Source organism: Sphaeramia orbicularis, chromosome 7, assembly GCF_902148855.1.
Source record: "Sphaeramia orbicularis chromosome 7, fSphaOr1.1, whole genome shotgun sequence".
Classification (NCBI taxonomy): domain Eukaryota; kingdom Metazoa; phylum Chordata; class Actinopteri; order Kurtiformes; family Apogonidae; genus Sphaeramia; species Sphaeramia orbicularis.
Genome location: NC_043963.1, coordinates 33,032,467 through 33,057,658, shown reverse-complemented (window position 1 = coordinate 33,057,658; position 25,192 = coordinate 33,032,467). Strand labels below are relative to the sequence as shown.

The 25,192-nt window shown below is 40.4% G+C and overlaps 1 protein-coding gene across 1 annotated transcript in view; it reads right to left on the bottom strand.

Moving 5' to 3' along the window:
* LOC115422054 (ERC protein 2) overlaps positions 1 to 25,192 on the bottom strand; it is a 175,402-nt gene that overhangs the window by 47,569 nt on the left and 102,641 nt on the right. The window contains exon 17 of the mRNA XM_030138098.1: positions 4,121 to 4,268. Within this exon, the coding sequence (XP_029993958.1) occupies positions 4,121 to 4,268 (148 nt within the window). The remainder of the gene's footprint in view (positions 1 to 4,120; positions 4,269 to 25,192) is intronic.

Genomic DNA, 25,192 nt, shown 5'->3' with positions numbered 1-25,192 from the left:
TATTTGGTAGCATGAGAAGCCAAAAGTCTTTCAGAGAGCATTTGTGTGTGTGTGTTTCTGTGAGTGTGTATCTAATTTTTAATGACCCGAGACATAAACACAAATGAATGAGGTGATGAATTGCTTCTACAGGAGTGTGTCTGTGTGGTCACGGCACAGTCACACATGTGGCAATCCAGTTTATTCAGACGGACGTACACACATGTGCAAAAACATGCACATCCTCTCTGGTCCTGCAGACATATTCCTGTGTGCATGTGTAAAGTAAAGTGTGCAAGTGTGCTCACATAAAATGTCTGTACTGTGGAATGTATGTGTTTTAATTAGTGTTAATTAGTGGCTTCACAGAGTAAACAGCTTGGTAATGGCCTGCAGGCCTGCTTGTAGATCAGGCAGCTTGGAGTAGACACAGGTGAGAGGAGAGGAGAGGAGAGGAGAGGGGAGGGGAGGGGAGAGGAGAGGAGAGGAGAGGAGAGGAGAGGAGAGGAGAGGAGAGGAGAGCAGAGTTGGTCATTGATGTCTACAGCCATAATAGACATGTCCTGTACTTTATGACTGTGCATTTTGTGTGTCTATGTGTATCAAAGTGCAGCTGCTGATGTAAACATGGCAATGATGATCCCTCTGCTGTGCTCACAGCTGCATCCCAAGCCTTAAACCAAACCCTCTGTAAATCACAAGCCTGTCCTGATTAGAGTGAGGCTGTGTTAACACATATGGACACAGAAGGCTGACAAGAAAGGCCTTAAACAAACAGGCAGCTGCACAGTTTTCACAACACACTAAAATTCCTTTAATCAGGTCTCTGTTTTTATGTGTGTGTGTGTGTGTGTGTGTGTGTGTGTGCAACTTTGCCAAGCTATCCCAGTGAAAAACAAAAAAACAGTGACCCCAGCTCTAAGCAGACATATTGTTTTACATATGCCCTCCTTCATAGCAAACCTCTGGGAGTACAAATTAATCTTTTCTGCATGGAGAAGATGGAGGCGAAACTGCAACTCAAAAAAAAAAAGTTAGGAAGTGAGCAGAGGTGAAAGGCAAGATCGAGAAAAAGTCGCTGAAAATGGCACACCTCTGAGAATTTCAAATTATTCTTTTCTCAGCTTCAAAGAGCTACTGATGTTTAGCCATCCATCACAAGGATGGGACCACTTTTGACAATTCCCACATGGGAACACATTCATTCTGACTCTCTCCCCAGGATGTCTAAACACTACAGTCTTTGTGTGTATCTGTGTAAGTGTGTGGCAGCATGTTTGTATGTGCAGAAGAAGCCCAGTGCCTCAAGAAGTAGTTGTCTGAGAAAGAAAAAAAATTAGTTTATCTTAGACCGCCTGCATTATGCATACACATACATACACACATGCACAAGATCATCCAAAAGTGGGATGTGGGGAGGTCAGACAGGGCACCGCTATCGGTAAATCTATCTGCTGTCTACAGATCAGCTTTCTCCTTGGAGATTCTGACTCCCATAATTCTTTGGCATTTCCTGGTCAGTTTCCTTCCAACATTGGCTGCTGAAGACCTTAGGAGAGCAACCTATGCTGGTATGTGTGTCAATGGGTCAGAAGACAGACAGTGGGTGTGTGTCATGTTCAAAAATATAACCCCCAGAGACTTCCATGTGAGGAGTCGAAGGAACCTAAGAAGTACAAGGACTCCCTATAGGAACTACTTATCTTACACCCTCCATAACATTAACAGACTACAAAGTCACAAACTTAAAGGGCCCTGGTGCTAGGTGGTCCCAGAGCTGCCTGGTACATCACTGCGCATTGAAAGAGTATTTACATGATTTTTTTTTTTTTTTTTGCATGTGTACTTAGACCTAGTTGTTTTCATTTAGGTGGCATTGCCTCAGATACTTATCCATAGTCTGTCTAATACCTACAGTAGAAGTCGCTTGTTGTGCCCCTGATTTGGAGAAGCAGACATGAATACCGCAACACAAACTGCTGTGAACATAGCCATTCACAAAAACACCATTTTATCCTACATAAAACAGACCGATCAATAAACAACATCAGCAATATTTGCAGTATTTTAACCTATTTATCTTGCCTTCAGAAAGTCCTTTCCGACAGAGAAATAACTGGTTTAACATTGCCTTGAACAGTTACTTTGTGGTGAGTGTGGTGCTTTAGCGTATTTGGTTGCAAATTAGCAAACAATATGTTCACAGCTTTGCAAAGATAAAAAGTGATAAATTGTAAATGAAGTGTAAGCTTAAACTTATACTGACTTTTTAGGGCTTTGATTTTTGGTGGCAAATCCTTTTTGCAGCTTCAGCACCTCTACTGCTGTATGTGACAGTCAAGGTGGTGTTTCTTCAAACTGTGCCAATGCTGACTGTGATACACTATAGCCAATAGATATATGCAGAAATACCCAATACAACCCAACAGCAAATAACTAAAGATAAAGTATGTAATATTTCTTGCTTGTGTCTGTAAGAAACCTGACCTCTATACTCAATGACAGCAAGAAAGAGACAAATGGAAATAGAAGAACTAGCTGAAGGTGAGAAAAATAGAAACACAAACTAGAAAATAAATGTTATTTTCTCATTCTTTCTCACTGGTTTTATTCTAAAGCAGACGTGAACACACCCACTCACGTTTGCAGACACTGATAGACAGGTTCAGAGGTGTTTGTGTTTGAGTGTATACTTTGCACTATACTATAAGCAGTGCAGTAAAGGTGAAGAGCAGAATGAATCTAAGTCACTTTGATTTTACATTGTATTGCTGGAGGTGTAAATGCAGTGCTGTAAAGTCCACACCCAGAGGGATCCTGGATATGTGAAAGTTAGAGGAAAACAGAAAATACTGGAAGAAGGCAGAGCCTTTTCACGTAAATATGCCACCACACCATGTCAGAGGGCCTGAAGTAGTGATTCAGAGGGATTTTAATTGTATGAGTCTATATAAAGGTTTTTTTATTTTAGACATTTTCTTCTAGTTTGCCTTTAAATGTTTTTTTTTTTAATAAATCTGATTCATAAGCGTGGGAATGACCAGACAGGGAAGGTTCATACAGTGCATTCCTTCCACTAAACTCTTCCTTTTTACTTTTCTTCTCTTCCAACTTTTTTCTTCTGCTCTTTTCTCCTTTTTTTCTCAACTCTTATGCTCCAAGCCTGGAGGCCACATCATTGCAATTAGAGCTCATCACATCATCAGGTGGACTCTAACTGCTGGTTACCCAACGGGAAAACATGACGCATCCAATGGCGATAAACAGATAATAGGCTTTCCTTGAAATTCCTCAAATGGAATTGCACCCCCTAAGACCTGTTTACCGTTTACGAGACACGAACAAACATAGGTTCGCAACTTCACTGTTCACCCAGCCACCGCATCTGTTGACTTTTAAATGCACCATAGTTCCCAGAAGCTCCTGTGACTCAGGAGACTGTATATATGGACTCCCTGCTGTTTGCTCATTATCGTTAGCATTCAGGTTAGCTCAGTCACTGATGTGGTCTGACTAGACCCTAACGATCCACATACCTTCTTCAGCCTAGGGTCATATTGAACGCCAGGGTAACATGGGAAATAAATACGTGTGTGTGTAGGTATGTTTCTGAGTGTGCATTGAGATATTGACCAGAAGATGTCAGACGGGAAAGTACGCTTGTGACTCACCAATGATACCAACCTACGCTGTGACTTTTAATGGCTTTGATTGCAACACAGTTGTTCACTAAAAAGCTTTCCATGTGTTTTTATGCGCTTGGATTTAGAATCACAGCTCCTGATTGACCGGCTTGGCTTGCGATGACTGATTGCAGTAACTGTGGTTTGAGGCGGGGAAGTCTATTCTGTTTATTACCAGGAATTATTAACCTTTATCTGTTCCTGGTTTGAAAGTTCAAAAGTCTGCCCATGAGGCTGTTTTAATGCAGGCAAGGCTTCATCATCTGCAGCAGGTTTGAATTTGTAGTCCTGCTTTAATTCGCAAAGCCTGAATCCATCCTAAATGTTGACCGCAATGGCCAGACTCTCTTTGATTCATGTGCAGGCAAGTCAACCTCTTAGACTTTAAGTGCTGTTAATTTAAATCATCATTTATATGAATGTATAAATAGCTTTGTGGTGGTGTGTGGTGGATGTACCTGCTGTTTGAGCTGGTGCATGAGTCGGTCTTTCTCCCGCTTCAGAGCCATTACTTCCTCCTGGGCTATTTTCCTTTTGGAGGCGGATAACTCTAGAAGGGCGATGTTGGCATCCTTCTCACTGATGGCTGCCAGTAAAGCTTGCTGTCTAGAAGGGGAAAAAAACACCCAAAAATGTAAAAAAAAAACAAACACAAAAAACCCCATCGTATTAAAATGGTAAATTTTTAGTTATTTAGCCAAGCAAGAATAGAGAGGTAAGAGTGTGTACGTATTTATTTAACAATAAGATTTACCAAAAAACCTACAACAAAAAAAAACAGGTGGACATGCGGCAGTCACATCTGCAGCTGCTGGCACTTACGTACATATGCAGATGTCACAGCAAACTCAGTCATTGCGGCACTCCTTAAACTCAGACAGAGATTCCACAGAAAAAGAGGCAGACATCTTTGAAGTGGTCTGCTAAGTGCTGTATTAGTGGTACCTCAGCATGACTCATGGGCATGTAATAGTGTAATGGAGGCTAATAGAGTAGGCTGTAGAGGATATGACATCTTCTTTCTGTCACTGATGTTTACCACAGTGTGTTCATCTGTGAGTATGTGCATGGGGGGTGGGGGTGGTAACAGCAGAAGACTGTCTACAGGTGCTCAGGAAACATACCAGCAAGGTTCATCATACACAACCACGACCAGACATGCAAATGTAACATCCACGGGACTCAAGGGAATGTGTTGCTTAATGCTTTGAGAAAAATTTGGTGATTTCTACCCTCGTCATCAAACAGGATGTCTTAAATCCCGTGTTGTGACAAACACATTCTATCTTGTAAACACATTAAAAATACAAGGATGTTCCCATATATATCCAAACCCATGCACCCTCGAAATGGGCCTTTTACTTCAAGAACACTGTAAAACAGTGCAGTAAAAAACCAGCAAGGGAAAATAAAATAAGAACATCCAAAAACAAAGACTGTGTTTTGTCGCGCAGTTTCCGTATCTGTCTTCGTCACTAGAATCAGCCTAAATTTTTTGTGTAAAGTTCGGAGTGACAAGCTGTAGAATGTAGGCACTGAAGGTATTTTCATTTGGATAAACATAACACGGCTGAAGTCCAGACTCTGAAATCGCATTGGAAATTAGTAGGACATTAAACCAGCACTGTACAGCAATGTGTTGGTTTGTGTGAGGTGGGGGAAAGAGGAAAAGAAGAGGGGAGGGTGCCTTCAAAATACACTTTGGACTCAATTAAAAATTGACCTGCATTGGAGTGTTTTTATTCCGTGATTTAAGTCCCAGCAGAAATAACTCAATTGCAAAAATAAACAAGCTGAATAAAGTCCTGCTGGCCTGGGACTCCATATTCAGTGTTTTCAGTACAATTATCTGCAAGCTGCATCTGGGCTCTGGATTCTCCCATTCAAGGCCATTAATAGGCCTCTGTGTGTTTGTGTGTGCTTAAGTGTGTTCTTGAATTTGCACATGTATTTGTGTGCGTATGCATGTGTGTTCTGACATACATCGGAGCAGCTAATCACACCATTAATCACAGAGAGGGACCGACCTGACACTTTTCATCTCCCCACACCTCCACTGTTATTTCTTTTAATGCTCACTGTAATGGGGACACACACACACACACACACATACACACACACAGACCCACATTGGATTTTGACCAAAGCAAGTGCTTTACACTGTAGGTTTATTCTGCATGATTGAAAATGGGTGGAAAATCTACAACTACAAAAAAAACCATTATAAAATTAAAATGAAAAAAACCCTTCAACTTCAACCTACTTCATGCCTCAATGAAATTTTACCATAGCATTATGATAAACTTTACATTTTAGTACGGAACAACTGCAGTCCTATTTCCATTACTTTATCTATGCCTGAGCTAAATACAGTGAAGAGGTGATGCACAGAGTCATATATGGGCAAAGAACGGGCACAATGTGTCCTTGTTCATAAACAGTGTGTCAGATTAACAGCTCTAACCTACTCACAGGATGGCCATCTTTACACCACACTGCCAGATATGTAAACTCCAACATCAGACCATGTCCAGTAGTCTCACAGTTTGAGGATTTTGTCAGTTAAGGTCAGTCACGAACTATAAACACAAAAAGAATTATTGCATCCTAAGCCATTTGACTAAATAACAAAGGCACCTCTGAGATTAAGTCCTGCATTTTTTAAATACTTGCAATTGAAGTCAGAGCTGAACTGAATGTGGGGTCAATTTGGTGAAAGAATCAAGTGAAGAGGAAGCTTAAAGCTACTCAACCCTGGTTTAACGGGAGGGGGGGTCCATCTCTTCCTGACCCCGATGGAGTAACTTTTCATGGATTGTTACACAAAGTTGTCACATGAAAGATGTTGGTTTTGATTTCTTTGTGTGTTTGGCTCAATAACTGCAGCACTGTGCATTTACATTTTAACCCTTTTAAGTGTGCCATTATAACAGGCCGCCAAGGTGTCTTCATGTTTTCTTTGCAATAGAAGTGTCATAAAATGTCTTTTTTGCCAATTCTTTCGCACCTTGGTTTCCAGGAAGAACTTAGCTTTCAATATCTGGCCATTAATTATCATCATTATAAATAATAAATGCTTAAAACAGTGTGTTTTAGTAAAAAAGAAAAAAAAAAACAGACTTGAAGTTTTTAGCATATTTATTATCAAAAACAACTGTAAATGTACATAATGAATCTATTTGAGATTTAAAAAATAAACTTTCAACTATTTTACATCTGCTCAAAAATGCTTTTTGGTCTTGAACATTCAGTATCCTATTATGGGTTCATATTTGTTGCTATTTCCAAGCATTTTTAGCCTGTGTGGAAGTGTCTGAAAAAGTTCCTTTCTACTTGTAATAGAGTCCCACATTGCTGCCATAAAGTGTTATTTAGTGACAGAAAGCTAAGGACCTCAGTTTCTGATGTCGTTTGAATTTTATGGATAGCGCAAACAGTTCAGGAGTTACAGTAATATGAATGCTGTAAAGTGCCAAATGCCGCGCCAGAGAGGTTGCAGTTGTTAAAGGGTTAATCCATCAAGACCCAAACATCCACCGGCGACCAAAACCATCTACTGATCTAAAATGTTTAATACCTGTTGATCCACAAATCCTGTCAATACACGTAAACAATTGGTGCAAAATGCAGTTTGTCATCTTTTCATGGTCATCCAATATGACCCTAGGACATTCAGAGGCTCCGTAGTGAACGTGGAAACACCGTCATCTTCTACAACACTGATTCACAGTAAAACCCATGGAGTTGGATTAATGACAGTGGATGGACACACTTGGTTTATGTTCAGCTAATGATATATTTTACTGAAAAAGTCACTTTTTCTTCAGTTTTCTCTGTTTCTGATATAATAACAATCAACTTTAATCTGAGCTTTTATGAAAATAAATTAAATATAGGAAAATACCTAATTGTCACTGAAAAAATGGAAAATATAGAGGTTAATATGATAATAAATGGTGATAAATCACTTAAGAAAGGTAAAATAGAAAAATTCATTTGGGAACTACCACAAAAGTAGCACTGGGTCTTTATGGGTTAATACCAGCGCAGTCTATGGCACTGCAGAAAAGGTTGACGCTTAAAAGAAAGATTTCCACAAATAAAATAATATTGCCTATCTGTGACTGTCTCGCTGATAGATCTGACTGACATATTACTCTCACAAGCATTCTTTGGCAGAAGTACTGATTTCAGAAAAGAAAATTATCGATCTACCTGGGACATTTTGAGCCAGAATAAATCAAACCTCTGAACCCAAGTTCACTCCGGTGCTGCATGCTTCAGTGCAATCTAAATCACTTCCAGTCTTCTAAATTAACGCAGCAGATTACAGTGCTGTCTCTCTGTGGGTGCTCTCTAAGTGGTACTGCAAGATTCTGCTGAGTGATGTCTTCCTAAAACAATAAAAGGGGCATTATTATGATTAGCGAGCCTGTAAACTTTGTCTCCCACATCCTCAATCAGTGAGTGTGTGTGCATGGTGTATGTGTATGTGTGTGTGTGCTGATTAGTATTGCTAACAGTCTTTGAACCTGAATCACTCTTGAGTATTTAATCACGTTTAATTTGAGCGACCATTTGGCCTTCGACATAGTGCAAATGTGCAATGTACAGGAGTCTGCGAGACAGCGTTCCTCCATCAGAGACACACGCATATTTAAAGACAAATGTTTGTTCTGTATCTGCCGGTTGATCTTGAGTGGGTGAACCTTCTTTCTTTCCTCCCTCTTGTATCACTCCCTGCTTAACTTAGACCTGGCGTGGCCTGGACAAACAAAGGATTATCTTCATTTCCTGTCTGATTGAAAGGGCAACAATGAGATGGTTTTTCATGATAAACTTGTCGTTACTCTTCATAAAAGTCAGACCCCATGCACTGAGAAGTCATAAGCCATTCCAATATAAGGTTAAATAAATCCCACGGCTGAAGGTCTCATGTGTTAGAAAAGGGATGGTTCATTTTACAAGGTACGTATTTTGGATGTCAAGGTAAACATGATACACACAAACAGATGAAACGCAAGAAAAGCATGTAAAACTCTGAAGAGTAGCACAGGCCGGACTGACATCTTATTTATAAGGGGTGAAATTCTGTGCTTGACTACAACATATGATTCCAATTGAAACTTCATGGTCCCATGGACATATTGAGACATTCAGATCTACAGAGGTGGGAGATGGATGGCTAAAGTACATGACCATGCGAGGAGAGGTGAGAGGTAAAAGGAAAGGGTGGAGGATGGGGGGGGCAAGTCAAAGGAGATGAGATGGAAGGAAAAAAAAGTGCAATGGAAAGTGTGGATGGAGAGAATGGTAAACAGACTTAAGGCAGAATGAAATAATTCAGATGAAGCAATGAGAAATGAGTGACAGTTTATGAAGATGGTTTAAGGACTATGTCACAAGTCGAGATGCAAAAATAGCAAGTCAGATGGATTTCTGGATTACAAGGGGTTAAGATGGAGTCAAGAGTAGGTTTGAACAAAACAAATCCACAGACTGAGGGCGTGAAGGAACCGATACTGTAGCTCCGGAGGGGGGAGTAGCCAGTGGGAATGAAAAAGAGAAAAGGAAAAAAGATGGCACGAGATAAAAGGTAATAGACGAGTGTAAAATATGTGTTTGACAAAAGTGACTGCCACCTGTGCTGCATGAGAGAGAAAAAAGAGAGGAGGAAGGGAAGAAAGGAGCAAAGGTAAAGATTTAGGAGTCCCAGCCTACCCTAAATCAGCTCAGCGCACTCCATGTTGTTATTCCTAGGCGTCACGGTTGAGGGATATGTGTTTATAATTTGTGTTATGACTTACTTGAAATTATGAGTGTGGAGAGTCAGTGGGACAGAAACAGATGCGTCCGTGTGATGCCCGGGGGAGCCATCAATACTGTCTGCCCCTAAGTGCAGTGTGAGCATGTGTGTGTATGTGTGTGCATTCGCCCGTCTGCGCACATATTCGCGCTTTCAAGTCCTTCTGTGCATGTGTGATGTATTTTGTTAGCTAGAACATGGGGAGCCTACTAATATCGGTCCCTAAGACATCCATTATGAGGTCTTCTAGTTTGCCATCATGCCTTTCCACGACTTAACTGTCCAGCTCTGCAGAAACATTCCACTGACATTTTATGGCTGTTCCTTGATTGTAAGTGTGTGAAGGTGCGGCGCAGGGCCGGGGGCCCCTGGCTAGGCTGTACGAGAGTCTTGTGGTGAGAGCAAGCAGAGGACATGAGAATGGGGCATGGTTGAGTGACACTATTATTTATGGTCTTGGAACATTGTGTTATTTACAACTGAGGAGGTGGGGAAAACGTCTATTTCCAACATAAAACACATGCTCTGGCTTCATTTGGTAAGCTTACTTTAAAGCCAGTCGAGATGGTAAATCTGTGTTTCAAATGTGGGTTAAACATATTTTATGAGATGAAAGTTTTGGCTTGCATCTCATATGCATCTCATCTTGCTTAGGTGGGATTAGCTACAAGCTAGCCTTTAGTAGCCACATGTCAGATCCACCTACTACCCACTTCCTATTCTATAAACTTGTTCAGATTAAAAGCATAATTTATCATGATCTATAAAACAGGATTTAGGCATGCTCACCACAAATAAAATTTCTGCATGCCTGTCTTGTTTGGAAATCCACGTCAAGTCCAATATTTCTGTTTAGCACTTATATTAGACATTACATGCTAATCCTAAACTTCAAGCAAGAACGCTAAATGTTACATGCTAACCTTGAGCTGTGCTTCCCAAGAAAAATCATGACAGCAGATGGTTCTCCCAGAACTGGCCCAGGTTGTGTGTGTTTTCACTTCACTAATAAAATATACAACCCACTTACTCTGCTCAACCCCACTCCCACACTAGTACTCTGACTGGTGGAAGGAGGAGGAGGGGAGGAGGAGGAGGTGGGTGGTGGGTGGTGGTTGTGGTGGAGGGGTCTAATTGAAAGAGTATGTATCAGTTTTACAGCAACAAGAGGGAAAATACGAGGGGACAAAAATCAACAAATCTGCCAAAACTAGCCAAATGTTTAGAGTGGGAGCAGGGACGAGGAGAGATGGCTGACTGCTCCCAGAGATGAGCAGGACCAGACGGCCACCGCTGCATTCCAGAGGGGGGAGATAGAAGGACCCAGACAGGGAGACACAGGGAGGAGAGGCAGGGAGGCCAGGTGGCTTTGGGTGGATGTGTGAACATAGACAAATGAGAAAAAATGAGAGTTCAACTTTCTCTCCTTTTAACTACCTTTATCTTGTCAAGACAATCTTAAGGGTGTCATTTTTAAAGCGGAGCTCATCAGTTTGAAAGATGTCACTTTGATTTTATGGATATGCCATAAAAATAGCCCATTTTCTGAGGTGAATGTTTCCTTGAAAGGTTTCAGTGTGCAAGATTTAAGGGGATTTAATATAACAGTGAAATATGTCATTTGTAATTAAGTTTTCATTATTGTAATCACCAGAAGAATAACTAAAATGAGGTGTGTGTGTGTGCATGTGTGTGTGTATGTATACTTTTTATAAACAAGGATATAAAATTGCTCCCCAAGAAGTTTGTCATATTCCCTCATTTGCTCAGAAGTTTTTATGTTTTATATGCTATGAGAATTAATTAAAAAGTGCAGAGACATTTAAAACACCGCCCAATGGCCTTCTGATTTTCTTGTGTTTGTAGCAGCTTCCAAGTGGGAGTAACTTCACCACTAGGTGCCACTTCAAATTACAGACTAAACCTTTAATACAACATCTCAGGGTGTCCACAAAACAAGGAGTGAGGTTTAAAGTCCTCTAGCATCATCACGTCACTTTCTGACAAGGGGGTGGACAGATTCCTGTAGTTGAAAAAGCAGGACAGATAAATAAACAAGCCCTCGTGGGTTGTCAGAGATGACTATGATGTCACAGATTTGGGAGAACCGTGCTCCTGTTATGTGGATGCAACGTCCTCCTTCAACATCAATGTGAGAAAAACACAATCCATATGAGATTAGTCAAAGCCACTGCCAATCTCCAGAGCTGTCTGAGGCCCACCTATACAGCCCGGACCAGGAAGGTAAGCTGTGACCCTAAACCTCCAGGGGCCCTTTCAATAGCAAAGCCGGGCTTTCCATTCTCTTAAAGGGGAGGTTTGTTCTCCATCTTCATCGTCACTTAGCTGACTGACAGTGTCTCCCCAAGGCACAAGAAACAAGACAGGGGGCTGTACTGTACCACACACGTGTAGAGCTCAGGCTGCAGCAGAGACACATGCACGTGCGCGCGCACACACACACACACACACACACACACACACACACGCACACACACACGCACACACATACACACATACAGCAGCTGGCTTGTTTAAAGCTCCCTGTCATCTGAGAAAGAGGTGAGGGTCACAGAATGAGTAACACAGCTCCAGTCACACTACTGTAAGAACACACACACACACACACACACACACACACAGGGAGAAAGAAACATACACACACGTGCAGCATGTTAAGAAAGAGAACTAAGGCCTCAGTATAAACACTGATGAGTTATGTCCCCTTCATCTATCTCTGATCCAGCCAGAGCACCGTCCCACAACCCCCTCCTCTACATTGTTTTAACATCAAAAGATGAACACCATATAGTATAGGGCAGGAGAGGAGGTGTTGTGGAGGTCACATCATGTGAAAAAAAAGAGGACAGTGCAAATAAAAGTATTTCAGACCACCTGTCACATACACTGCATATGCCTTTCTTTTTATTTATTTAATTTTTAAAAAATTTTTTTTTAAATATTTTAACCCATGGGTGTGAAACTGATTTTAGTTCAGGAGCCACATACTGCCCAAAGTGATCTCAAGTGGGCCAGACATTTAAAATAATAGCATAATAATCTATAAATAATGACATCTCTATGATTTAGTGCAAAAAAGTAATATCAAATCATCATAATGTTTACATTTACAACCTATCCTTTTCTCAAAAAAATGTGAATAAACTGGAAAAAAACCTTAAATTTCTTCCAAAAAATAAGTACAATTTTCAACAATATTATGCCTGAACTTATCATTTGTACATGTACAGGGTGTCCCATAAGTCTCCATACATAGGAAAAATAAACATTTCTTGACATAAACCATTTTAATTTTTATAATATGCACTATATGGCTGCCATTTTGTCGGGAACACATTTCAATGCGTGTCCTCCACTGCTGAAGAACTATAAAGAAGAAATATAAAGAAATACATGTTAGAACCATATGTATTATGTCTCCTATGTATGGAGACTTATGGGACACCCTGTACATTACAACATACAAATCTCAGTGGAACTACAAAGGGCCCTTGACTTTTGTACTTCTTTCCACCCATTTTTGGGCATGTAAATGAAATTCTTGTGCTGTTCTTCTGTCTAAGATTGTCTTGATTGTTGATTTTTGTATTATTATTTATGTTTTGCTTGTTCATATATATTGTTAAATTTCATTGCATGTTTGGAATAAATCAGTAAATTGCTAAATCACTGTTAATATCTTCAGTGTAATTTTTGCACTTGATTGCTGGTGGGCAGGTTGTGGGCCACTGGCCATATGCTTGACACCCCTGCTTTAACCCTTTGAGTATGTATAGGTCCAACATCAGGGGAACAGAGTAAAGCAACAAATTCTTACAGTTAAGAAGCATGAACCAAAAATGTTTGTCATGATTGGTTGTCAACATGACCAAAAACATCAGTTATCACATTTCTGTCTGTTTGGTTGTCAGCAGATTACAGACAGCCACAAAAAAAGATGTACATCTCACATTACGTAAGTACAAACAGCAGTGTATTAAGTTCTCTGTCTGTTTTTTCTCTTCCTTTATAGGAAGGAAGGGCGCTCCAGTAAAGCTTTTTCTCTACACTGTCAGCAATGCAAACTGTAAATACCACGAGGACGCCTTCTGCATTGTGTCATTTAAATTGGGGGTTCTCTTTATTGTTGTGTGTTCAACTGAGTTAACGTAACCCTCCATCAACCACTTCATCACTGGTTCTGGAACAGGAAGGTCACTCCAAGCCGCTCTCTTTCTCTGTCTCTATCTTCATTCCATCACTCCTTCTCTCCTCCTTCTCGTCTGCTAATCAAAGAGAGGAGACGCTCATTGCAGAAGAGAATGGCATCACCTCCGCCTTGGACTCGGACCTCTCTATCATTCGTCTGGTCTCCCCCTCTATCATTCTGTATTTGGTTCTGTCGTGCCCTATACTCACTCCAGAGTGGGGCTAAATATTAAGTTCAAGGAGGTTATGCAAACACGTTGAAACAGCCATCCTTGGCCTAAGTATTACCCTGAACCCTTCAATTACCCGCCTTGCTTTCCTCTCTCCCCATTCCTCCTGCCTTTCCTGTCCTTCGTACGGCTTCTCTCACTCTGGTCATCTAACTGCAGACTGGAAATACAGCACACACTTATGACGCGGGGCCAAAAAACCTTAAAATATCGGGGGCAAAGAGTACAGCATAGTGGCGCACTGTAACACATGTACATATGTGCACACACACACACTAATGCGCACCAAAAATACACATGTACACACAAACCGATGAAAGACGGGTCCAGAAAACAGTGGGAGCGAGTACCCCTGGTGTATTTTCTCTGTGTTCCAAATGTAGGGCCTGGCGGTGGACCACAGCTGAACCACAGCCGACATGCGGTGGAATGGGAGGCCACCACACTCACTTCCCTTAAAGGAGCCATAGAGACACACACACATATAACCAAATAGCACTCACATACACTCAGACACACACATGTTCAGCAAATTTCCTGGACAGCACTGTCATGACGATGGGAGACCATGTTAAAAAAGCGGTTTGAGGTGAAGGGACAGATCTGTATGGGCTGTTTCCCACAATGCTTTGCCAGACAATTACACAACCCAATTAATGTGGTTACTATGGTACAGCTAGGACTTCAGTGCAAGCGGCGTGTGCATGCGCTTGAGAGAGAAAGGGATGTGTGTATGTTCCTTTGGCCTGTATTGCTTTTAGAATTATAGCTTTCCTTGGAGCTTGGACTAGTCGATTTCCCGTCAGTGTGTAAAGGACACACAGGGTCACACTAACATTCACCCCACACTCCATCAGCCAATCACAGTTATATCCAATCACAACCACATGATCTCAACTTTTATAAAAGCTGCTTAGACAGAAAACTACAATACCCACAATGTCTCCCAGCAGAGAGCTCTGTTTTTTTAATATGATGAAACTAAACCCATAAGCAAATGTGAGAGTGTCTATGTTTGTTAATGAGCAGCAGTTGTGTAACGTATTAAATGGCGGCTAAACATTTAATTTAAAATTTCTTCTCATGCTGAAACATACATTTTAACAACTTGTTGCATGTACTGTGAGTTGCAAATTCATTCATTATCTGAATCGACTTTATCCTCACTAGGATCGCTGGAGCCTATCCCAGCTACTCATGGGTGAAGGCGGAGTACACCCTGAACATGTTGTCAGTTCATCGCAGGGCTGACATATAGAGACAAACAATCACTCTCACATTCACACCTATGGGGAATTTAGATTAACCCATTAACCTATTAGTGCATGTCTTTGGATGGTGGGAGGAAGTACTAGGAAAGAACCCACGCACACACAAGGAGAACATGCAAACTCCAAACAGAAAGGTCCCACCCCAATGAGTTGCAAATTATATTCACCATATATTGACAAAATACGTCATCTGACTATGTCCATGGAGTCAAAAGAAAGCCCAAATATCAATGTTGTATTGCAATTACACACGCACCAATACAAATAAACAATGATGCATGCAGACACCATAAGAACAAAGGCATATCAGACCCTCCATCTATGGTGTTATAATTACATACGCACTGGTATGGATGACATAATTCAGATTGATGGTGTGATTAAAAGTAGTATTACCACAAATTAATACTTAAAAGAAGTGGTAGACGTACTACTTCTTCTAGTCAATCACATGAAAAAAAAAATATTAACAGAGGGTCAGTATCTCTTTTTAATCCATGTATACTGTTGATAGATTTTTCCAGGTATTTAGCCACAGCATCATTTCTATTTCCAGGTCCATCTACCGCAGTATTATGTCCATGAGTCCATAGAACACATCCAGTTGTCTTTCTACCCCTTTACATGTGATAACAAAGAGTAAAGAAAGAGGAAGAGGATAAGTAAAGTTACAAGTCTTAATCGAAGAAGAAAAATTACATTTGGCATGAGCTAACACTCGATAGATAACTAACTGCATCTGCCAAACCAGGTCTGTATGGATTACCCTGATGTATGATAAGGCCTTTATGAAGTGTTTGTGGTTCATTTATCTATCATTTATTTATGTACTGTCCAGTTCAGGGGAAGGAATAAGTGTAATAGTTTATGTTAACATACAGCTGATACAGCAAAAAATGTGCTTGACTTAAATAAATGTATCTAGTCTGTATAGTACACATGCATACAGCATACTGTTATGGACTGTTTGGACCTGAAAATGAATTTTACGGCACCATGATGTCAGGATTAACAACTAGATACACAGCACGATAATGGCTAACAATATAAGTTGAATATTTAAGATTCACAATTGTAGCCAAAGAGAAAAACAAGTAAATGCTAATGCCTTGCCTTGTCCTAGAGAAACTTACATTTATCATTAAAGGGAAATACAATACTTTTGTTAAAATTTGGGATTCATTTATGGAGTTTCTGGAGGGGGATGATTTCATAACAGCTTTGTAGTCAACTGTGGTTTTGTCTGTTTGTTTGTTTGGGGTTTTTTTTTTGGATACTTTTAAAAATATATATATATACCACGAATAACCTGCATATTATGAATTTCTTCAAGTGCCCTTTTGTACATATTGATGTGCCTATTGTTTTGTTTTGTGTTTTTGTATCATAATTGAAAAAGACAATAAAAACACAAAATGTTAAATGACAGTAAGGAAGTGAAAAAGTACAGCATTTCCAGGAAATATCTGATGGAGTGACATAAAAGTGTAAAATACATTGTGTAGATTAAAACATAGATTTGGCACATACTATACTTACACAACAAAAGGCTAAATATTGCACATTCTATGATTCCAGCCTTGGCTTATATTCTTAATGAAGGGTGATAAAATGTTAGAAGACCAAAAAAAAAACAAAAAACCTTGTGTGTTCTGCTTTGTGTTGAAACAGGAAGCACATGGTTTCTTTACAGCCCACTACACAAACACACTCTGACCACATACAACTTATACTGACTTCATTAGCCCAGCTTTAAAGTAACTTTAAAGTGTGCAGAGAAAAAAATACATTCAAAGCAAGAAATTATTAGAGAGAGAGAGATGCAGACACAGGGAGAGACGGCATGTCTCTTACACACACACACACACACACACACACACACCAACACACACACACACACACACACACACACACACAGAGGGTTAGGTGAGGGTGCTGATTAGAGGAGCTGTAACCAGGTCTGGACAGGTCTGCTGTATATTTAGACAGATCAGTGAGGATCATGGGATCAAAGAGTAACATGATTACTACCTAGGCTTCTGATAAAAAACCTCACTATTATTTCCCTGTCAATACACACAGGAATACACATCTGAAAGCATACACATATCTGAGTATGTTGTCACACATCCACTTACAGTCATAGGTTCCCACAAAATAAGACACAAAGTACAGTAGACGCACAGATGCAGGAACACTCACGTGCGTACATTTATCCACACATTCTCTGTCGCTCACTCTCACACACACATACACACACACACACAGACATATACACCTACACCGCTCTATAATCTGGGTAATTTGTACGTTGAAGCCAGTGTAGACAGATCATGCCGCTGGTACCCTGAGCCTGTTGTGTCATTGCTTTTGCTTGTTCAACAGTTGGTGTAAATTCCCAATAGAGACATACCCTTAGTTGTAAAGTATAGTTGTCGTGAATAAGGTTCGTGTGAAGAGAATACCTTGAAAAAACCTGCACCTCTTGCTCACGAAGAGTTAAGTGTGAGGTTGTTTATAAGTTTTATGATTTACGGTTATGAAAAGTGAAGCTACAAGCGTGGGCCTACGTTTGTATACACGTGCAAGAAAGCATGAAACAGCAAAAGTGCACGCCTTGTAATCACTGCAGCAAAGAGCATATTTGCTGTTTGACCTTTATGTAGCCTCCTGTTGACTCACTGGACTAGGAATAGAGTTCCTATAGTTATCTGCAGTCTGTCTGATCCACAAACAATATACAGTACATATAAATACAGACCATTCTGAATGAGGATATGTGCTCCAACACACCTGTGCATGGATTCTTGCATATGTCTGATTTTTAATAAAGAGACCAGTGGTAATGTGCAGTCAGATGCTGCTGACAGATCCACTGATTTCCAGATAGATAACACACACATACACAGCCAAGATCAGCTCCCTTGGTAGATTACATCACAGTTGTTTTAACAATGGATTCTACTCAGCTCATTTGCTGGCTATAGTTACATACAGGAGTGTGTTTGAATGTGTATGTAACAGAAATTGGAAGAAAAAAAAAGACTTAAAAAAAGTCTGTGCATGGTCACTCGATGCTCTAATGCTGCAAAAAAAAAAAAAAAATCCTGCAATGCTAATAAAGGGCATTCATAGGTATAGGGTCAAAATTCCCTTGCAGTGTTGGCATTTACATGCAGAGGAAGGACACTGCTTGATGCATCTCTTGCATCCATGTGGGGGTTTTGTGGGTACATGCTGTGATCAGGTAGTTAAGTGCATTACGATGTTTTGTTACGCGTTAAGTTGCAGATGCGCACCATTAATGCTGGAGAGTTGTGGGTGAGAGAAGGATCATTAACTAAATAACTTCCTTATGTAGCCTAACATTTGCACTGTCTCTAGTATATACACATAAACAAAGAGACTTCTGGACCTTATACATGCTTCACCTCTTCACCTAAAAAGTTCCTATTGCAACAGGTTGCCATCATTTTCAAAGATAGAACTGACTGGTCAGTCGTACAGTATCATTACATGACCATGAATACACTTGGAATATCTCCTTAATCAAGGTTCCAGGTCTTTCTCATCTAATCAGACATGTATAAAGAGTTTTGGGCCTAGAAACCAGAAACTGATACTATTGTGATACTAAAAAAAGGCACAGACAGTGAAATGGATAGAAAGGGAAAGGGGAGCTCAAAAAATGCATGAATTACTTATAACTCCAAAAATACTGATTCCACAGCTATCCTGTGATGACATGGCGTATTAACAAACAGCTCTCATTTTTGTGCAGATGGCCTGGAGACCACCTCAGAGCTACAGAGGATCAAAAAAAGACACTTCTAGGAAAGGTTCAGACACGTGTGCAAACATTTTGACACAAAAATGTGCCTGTGTCACAGAACAGCAACTTTAAAAGGAGGTGAGGAGCATGCAAGTTAATACATTTTTAGCAAGCAAGAAACAAATGTTTATTGCTCTTTTATCTGCAGTCGTGCAGTCAGACATACCAAGAAGCGGCTTAGAGCTTGGGGAAACACTGGCACGAAACTCACTGTGACTGACAGCAGCGTACCGTGCATGTAGACATCTGGTGTGTTTGTGTGTGTACGTGGATGTATTCAGTGTGTAGCCTGCACATTCACTGTTTTGTGTCTGTCTGTATGGTCATGCAAGTGTGTTTATTGTGCACAGAGCTACACAAGTGACATGTCAGGACACTGATGTCAGGAAACTGAGACACTCTGAGTCTGACAAACAAACCATGCCAGGAGGAGGATCTAAACAATGTGCCACAATTGCTTTATTACTCAGTGTTTGCCCTAGGTGTCATGTTACTGAAGTCTTCAACACCATAAAAGCCTTCTCTATGGTTCAGGACTGTGTTTGTGTGTGTGTTTGCTCTGGCAGAGGCTCCCCTGTGACTGGTTATATTAGACATGCTCAAACAAAGCCAAACACACAACAGGAGCCGCAAGCAATTAGGCCCTGCCATAGTGCATAACTCCACTCTGAACACCCTCTTTTTCCTCACTTGCCATGCACTAGTTTCTTTCTTTTTCAAAGATTGTGCTGCCATGAGCCTCCATCCACAACACATACACACTGGTCTCATTTGCGTGCTCAGTCAGAACCGACGTCCTGTGTGGTATCAGTGGCAGCAAATGCTGTTTTTGTGTATGTCATCTTCAGCATCATGTTAGCCTCGGCGGGCAGAACATCGCTGACTGGCACGGGAGTGACTGTAATGCTAGCAGACAGACTAATGCACTGGATTAATTCGCATTAGTATGGTTTGGGCAGAACGCCACGACGGCCTTGTGTCTTCATTTTATCCTTTTGGGACAAATTTGTCTTTCTCTTTGTGAATGATGACAGTACACCTACTCACAATCACGACTGTATTGTTTGTTTAACGTCGGTTACAGAATTTATACTTTGTGTGACTCACATCAGCACAGCCTGTGATTAAGACATCATCTCATGACAGAGCAAGGCCAGTCACAGTGACTGATGGACATCCAGCTTGAATCAGATCCTCTGGAGCCTGAAGCAAAGGGCCATATCTCACTGCCTGTGGCTTGGACAGAAGATGCAGGAAGATCTGTTTCAAATCAATGCAAGAAAATCGGGTAAACTCAATCTAGGTCAACCTTTCTCCCCCCCCCCCCTTCTGCCCCCTCTCCCTTTGTCTTCTTGTCTTTCTTACTCTGTGAGGGTGTCTCTTTGGGCTTTTGTCACCTATCACCTCATAAGAATGAAGTCTTTTTTCAGCAAAAAAAACCCAAAACAAAACAAGAGAGAGTGAAAACTGTAGAATTGAGTGAATGTTGTAGGGTATATGTTTGTGCTGGGGGTATATCTGAACCAGTTGTGTACTAATAAAGCTAATGATTGCCATCTGGCCAGCGAACAGATTCCGGAATCCCTTTTTTTTCCATGTCACTATGTTACCAGGCTATTAATCCAGCCCAGTCTGTGTGCCACATTTTTTCACCAGGCCATTACTTTAAGCTTAAGAACCAGTTGGAATGATTGAAAGGCAGAAAGCGTTCAGATGATACTGATAAAGTCTGAGCTACATTCTGCACATGCGAGTATGTGCACTTGCAACAAAATGCATACCAATTTGTGAGTATTTCAAGGGACTGCATACTCTGGTATGTTTGTCTTATGTGTGTAAACCTTTTGTAGTGGCTAGCGTACCTCTCCTGTTACACACACACATGTTCTTTATGGGCCAGCTAATGGAGCTGAGCTCTTCCTGCCTCTGTGATGTGGTTTACTGTTGTTTGATGTGCTCAGGAATCCTGCATAGGAGGGCACCCTGAGCCGATCTTATCATATAAAAGCCCCTGCAATGGAAGAAGACACTCAACTCTCTTTTTTAACTTAATAGAGATATGTGTCCATTTGATGGTTTGTGCATGTGTGTGTGCGCGCGTGTGTGTGCGCGTGTGCTGTTTCTCTAATTCAATCGAGTGTGTAACCCAAGGCCAAACACACACATTTGATTTCAGTAAATGCTAAAACCAGGGGACTTGTGGGTACCAGAGCCATGTCAGATATGTCATTGTGTATATGACTGAAAGAGAAAGAAATCGAAACAGGCTGGAGAAAATCTGGATTATTCTGTTTTGACTTTTTTTTAATTTCACATTGAAATGATGCATGTGTGGTGACAGTACTGTTTGGACTGTATGTCTCAGAGGCATGACTTTTACTGCAGGTGCACCTGCTGAGTCAGTGCTGAGTTAAGTCCATGTACCCTCTGCTGCTTTTGTTAATATTGCACTTTTATGGCTACACCAGACAACAAAAACAAAATTTCATCACCCATTGGGGGAAAAACATCTGATCTTGACTAAATCAGACAGCCTGATCCCAAATCCTGAACCCAAATTTCTCCAACACATCGGGATTTTTAGATATGTGAACATGTAAACAAAAATACCTTCCATCATGTACTCACAATCTGAAGATAATATGTGCTAAACGGGTCAAATTTAAATACAGATGCAAAGACTAAATCTATGTAGCAGAGTCCAGAGGCTTAAAATAGTTGAAAATGCTCTTGAGTTACAGAAGTCTACCGCTGTAGAAACCAACAGTATTGGCCCATAATGTTTAAGATGAACCGTCCTTGCTCCCTGGTTTCTATTTTATAAGTATCTGGAGGAAAATGATGGGAAAAAGTTAAGATGTGAGTGGAAGAAATGTTGAGTGACATTCTGAAACCCATCACTTCATTTGCTTTTTATCATCTCTTCCATTGGCTGATCATAATTTGAGGCTCTATGATTCCCCAGAAAATGTTGCATCAATTGTACAAATGAATCTCAAGCAACTGATTCTAGAGAGCTGAGCTTTGAGGGAAATACAGGACCACCAATGAGTTCTCCAGTCTGCTTTCAGCTTCAGCTTTCAGCTTTGTACAGCACCAACTTTTTCTTTGAGATGTTGGAAATCATCTGAATTAGAGCTGCACAATATATCGTTTGAGCATCATCGCAATGTGCGTGTGCGCAATAGTCACAATGCAGATTCTGCAAAGTAGGATGCAAATGAACTCAATGTATTCTCATCGAATTTCAACCTGGGTACCTGACACACACTGCGCACAGTGATCCACCAATCACAATTGTTTTTAATCAGTTTGCCAAAGCAGACCACACGCCTGCACATAGAGTGAGTCACTGGCAACAACATTGAAAAATGAGCAACGAACAAGAGAAAATCACAGAAAACAAAGACTTGGTGCCAAAAAGAAAAGCAACATCAGTTATCTGGAATTATTTCAGCTACAAGAAGGATGATACTGAAACACGTGTTCTGTGTCAACAGTGCCTTGCCCCTGTTGCCACAACGAGAGGTAACACAACTAATTTGTTTGACCATTTACATCAGCACCACACAGCTATTATATACTCCAGAGTATTTTTTCATATTGCAATATATATCACAGGGTTAAAAAAAATCACAATGTCAGTTTTTTTCCAATATCATGCAGCCCTAATCTGAAAATTGGTCACTTAGAATTTACAGAGCTAAAACACTGACATGATCTACTGCTAACGGCTTTATATTGACTTGAATAAAATCCTGAGGTGGTGGAGATATTCTGATTTCAGATCAGCAAACTTGATTTAGATCCTTGTAGCTGGTGCCATGCAGTATTATAATATGGCATAGGTTTCTCTAGTTTTAACTATGTAACCTCTACGTATTATTAAAAGTTGTTCCATGTGTTGCTGAATTGATGAAAATGTTTAATCATAACTGCCTTGTCTTCTGTTTTTTTGTATTGGTTTTCTTAATTTGCAGGACACGGAACTCTTTTGTTGACTAAATATGTGTATGTGAATGATGTGCTAACAATTTAAGGCTAACAGTCTAGATGGTTTAAAATAAAACAAGTTAATTCTGTCATCCCTTTTGTTTTCCTCCTCATTCCTCTTTCCTTTATGCATTTTTAATAACCACGTGTTGGGCCTTGTCACCATAACTCCCACACTTTACAAACAATAAATAGAATATTGCAGTTAAATCAGTGCTGTTAGCTTTGCAGAGATATGCAACATGATGAAAATTGCCTATATTTTCACTATATGGTCCATTATTATCATTGTTATATTGTTGCATCATGAATCACACTCTTTAGAGCAACATTTTTTTTGTCATTTAGGTGTTTTGTGTAATTCCACAAACAAATACGGAGGGGACACAGACCTACTGTATCATGATATATTAATGTCATATAAAATTATATACACTGTGATGGAGGATTTTGGCTGTATTTTGCTCTTAACTGAGCAGAAATATAAAACTTTGAAAGTCATGCTACTTTAGCTGAGATCAAATCCTGTTTTTGGGTAAAGCAATTTTTTTTACAGTTTCAGGGAGCAAAAAAAATTGACTGTAGTAGCACATGGACTTTGGACACTTCCAGAAGTTGTAATTCTGCTACTTTTAAAGCTTCAAAGTCTTCTGCAACCTCACTCTTCTTCAAATAACTCTTGCTTCATAGTAACGGAAATGTAGACATATGAAAAAAAAAAAAAATCACTGAGGTTTCCTTTAATGTCAGACTGCACAGATACTGTCTTACAGAGGCTTTGAACATGGAATACTAAAATGATGTAACAACATATTCCACAGTCCTCTGATGTTGACTTAAATTACTCCAGACATAAACATGCATACCGGCACATCAAGACATCCGTGAATACTCACATTCTCAATTGTGCATACACTCTGTGATTCAGCTACAGTCTAAAAGTCATGCCATTGTCTTCACACACACTCCCTGTACTCCCTCTAGCCGTTCTTGTCTCTGTGAGATTCCAGTGTTGTTTGTTTAGTGGTGACCAGTCCTGTCTCTAACCAGTCTGTCCGCCCACATGAAGGCCTCTTCTGTCTTATTGACAGAGCTTTAAAGATGAAGGACTATAAAAATTAAACTGTGGTTACCATCTTGAATAGATGTGACGCTTGCTGCAAATAAACTTTGGGTTATAACTATTTGGGTTTTTTTCCTCTTTCCTCCTCTTCTGGGGTTTCATTTAGCCCTTTCTCTGTAAAAATAAGATGTTTTGAGAAGAAGGGAGAATTTTTATTGTCTAGTAGTGAAAGTTAACAACATCTGTAATGCTTGTGAATGGTAATTTCTCTCCACAAACAAATAAGAGAAGTATAGTTTTTGTTTTTATGAGATTTGAAATGTTAATGGTGATCTGAACTCCACTGACCCCTTCATTCTCCTCTGAATTTATTTTTATTCTCTTCTTATTCTGATTCCACCCTTCTCCTTTAATTTCCTCTTCTCCCCCTCTCCTCACATTACTCCTGCTTTCCTCTCCTTTCCAGTCCTAAACTTTGGATACCCACTAGCCTCCAGAGAACAGCCGTGTTTCCAATATGTCTCCATTTAGCAGAGACCATGATGAACAAGAGCAGGGCCAGAACAAGAGCAGGAAAAATCATCACATAGCCACTGGCACAATCTGCTTATCTTTCACTGCTAATAGTTTTCATGTACTTCACATCGCATTGCTCCTATTTGCACAGATGCCGGTTTGCATGCACATACACAAATGCATGTATGCACATGTTGCTCTATGCACACAAACACACTGAATGCACATCAGCATGAATACACACACTCATCCAAACTTGCTCAGGCTGTTTCCTGCCACTGCCGAGAAGTACATAATGATAATTACAGTTTGGGTCTACATCCCTGAATTAACCAGATCAGACACACACACACAATCCAGAAGTGCCAGGGGCTGCTGTGGTGAATGCTGACTGGTGTGCAGTGCTGGAGCAGCCCAGTGCTGGGAAGTAGTCCGTTCTAGTATTGTTCTCTATTAAAACCTCCTGGGAACCATCTCAGCAAAACTGAGAGACGTGCCGGGCCAATAAAACTCCAGTCAAACTAACAAAGAGTCAGAGAGACTTGGCCTTCTCAGGAGGCTGGAGTTAACAATATGCTACTCTGATTGACGAAAACTAGGTGAGAATGTG